This window comes from Cyprinus carpio, chromosome A4, assembly GCF_018340385.1.
Source record: "Cyprinus carpio isolate SPL01 chromosome A4, ASM1834038v1, whole genome shotgun sequence".
Lineage (NCBI taxonomy): Eukaryota > Metazoa > Chordata > Actinopteri > Cypriniformes > Cyprinidae > Cyprinus > Cyprinus carpio.
In genome coordinates, this window is record NC_056575.1 from 18,128,242 (window position 1) to 18,129,992 (window position 1,751).

General features: G+C 38.4%; 1 protein-coding gene across 1 annotated transcript; it reads left to right on the plus strand.

Moving 5' to 3' along the window:
• Positions 1-287: 287 nt before the first annotated feature.
• Positions 288-1,420, plus strand: LOC122140875 (gastrula zinc finger protein XlCGF7.1-like; the record flags this gene model as incomplete). Its single annotated transcript, XM_042746079.1, has 1 exon — positions 288-1,420. A coding segment is annotated over one exon (903 nt), but the record flags the coding sequence as incomplete, so codon positions are not given.
• Between the last annotated feature and the right edge of the window lie 331 nt (positions 1,421-1,751).

Here is a 1,751-nt window from a genome sequence, read left to right on the forward strand (position 1 = left end):
GATCTCAGCAGGTCCTTTAATGACAGCAATGAAATGCAGTGGAAAGGTTTTTTTGGGATTAAGTTAATTTTCATGGCAAAGAAGGACTATGCCATTCATCTGATCACTCTTCATAACATTCTGGAGTATATGAAAATTGCTATTATAAAACTTAAGCAGCAACTTTTCCAATTTCCAATATTTATGTAATTCTCAAAACTTTTGGCCACGACTGTACATGTTGCTGGTATTGAAAAGTATTGATGTATGTTGTTTTGTGCCATTAAAATGGGATTAACTTGTATTGGTCTCTTTCTGCTTTAGACCTGACGCTGCTGAAAGAGAAAAGTGAGGAGCTAAATGAAATAAAGGACAAAGATGAGTATAAGAAACATGATTTCATGGGAGAAAATTTCTTTAGTTACTCACAAACTAAATATACTTCACAAAAGAGAGCTCAAAAGACAGGAGCTAGAAGTCATTTCATCTGCCAACAGTGTGGAAAGAGTTTCACTAAAAAAGGAAGCCTTGAAATCCATGTAAGAATTCACACTGGAGAGAAGCCTTACACCTGCCAACAATGTGGAAAAAGTTTCATTAAAAAGGGAACCCTTAAAAGACACAATAGAATTCACACTGGAGAGAAACCTTACACCTGCCCTCAATGTGGACTAAGTTTCACTCAAAAAGTAACACTTAACCGGCACATTAGAATTCACACAAGAGAAAAGCCGTACACCTGCAAACTGTGTGGAAATGGTTTCATTCGAAGAGAAAGCTTAGAAATCCACATGAGAATTCACACTGGAGAGAAGCCTTACACCTGCCAACAGTGTGGAAAGAGTTTCTGTCAACAAGGAAACCTCAAAATCCACATGGGTGTTCACACTGGAGAGAGCCTTTTCAACTGCCAACAATGTGGAAAAAGTTTCATTAAGAAGGGAAACCTTGAAGTCCACATGAGAATTCACACGGGAGAAAAGCTGTTCATATGCCCTAAGTGTGGAAAGAGTTTCTCTCAACAAGGAAACCTCAAAGTCCACGTGAGAATTCACACTGGAAAGAAGGCTTTCATCTGCCAACTGTGTGGAAATAGTTTCAGATGCAAAACATCCCTTAACAACCACACACGGATTCACTCGAGAGAACAGTTTTATGTTAGCAGTGTGAAAGGAGTTTCACAGACAGGAAACACTGTAAAAATCATGTGAACTAACAGAGTGTGTCTGCCTCCCGAACAACGTTAGGTAGAATGTTCCAGGGTTTGATCATTAAATAGGAAAAGGATCTGCCGCCCGCAAGTACCGGGGAGCTAAGCCTTTCAGGGCTTTATAAGTAATAAGCAAGATTTTAAAATCTATATGATGTTTGATATGGAGCCAGTGCAGTGTTGACAGAACCGGGCTAATATGGTCATACTTCCTGGTTCTAGTAAGAACTCTAGCTGCTGCATTTTGGACCAGCTGGAGTTTGTTTATTAAGTGTGCAGAACAACCACCCAATAAAGCATTACATTAATCTAACCTTGAGGTCATAAACGAATGGATTAACATTTCTGCATTTGACATTTTGAGCATAGGTCATGATTTAGATATATTTTTGAGATGGAAAAATGCAGTTTTACAAATGCTAGATACATGGCTTTTTAAGGAAAGATTGCTATCAAATAGCACACCTAGGTTCCTAACTTTTGACGAATTGACAGAGCAGCCATCAAGTCTTAGACAGCGTTCTAGGTTATTATATGCAGAGTTTTTAGGTCCTATAATTAA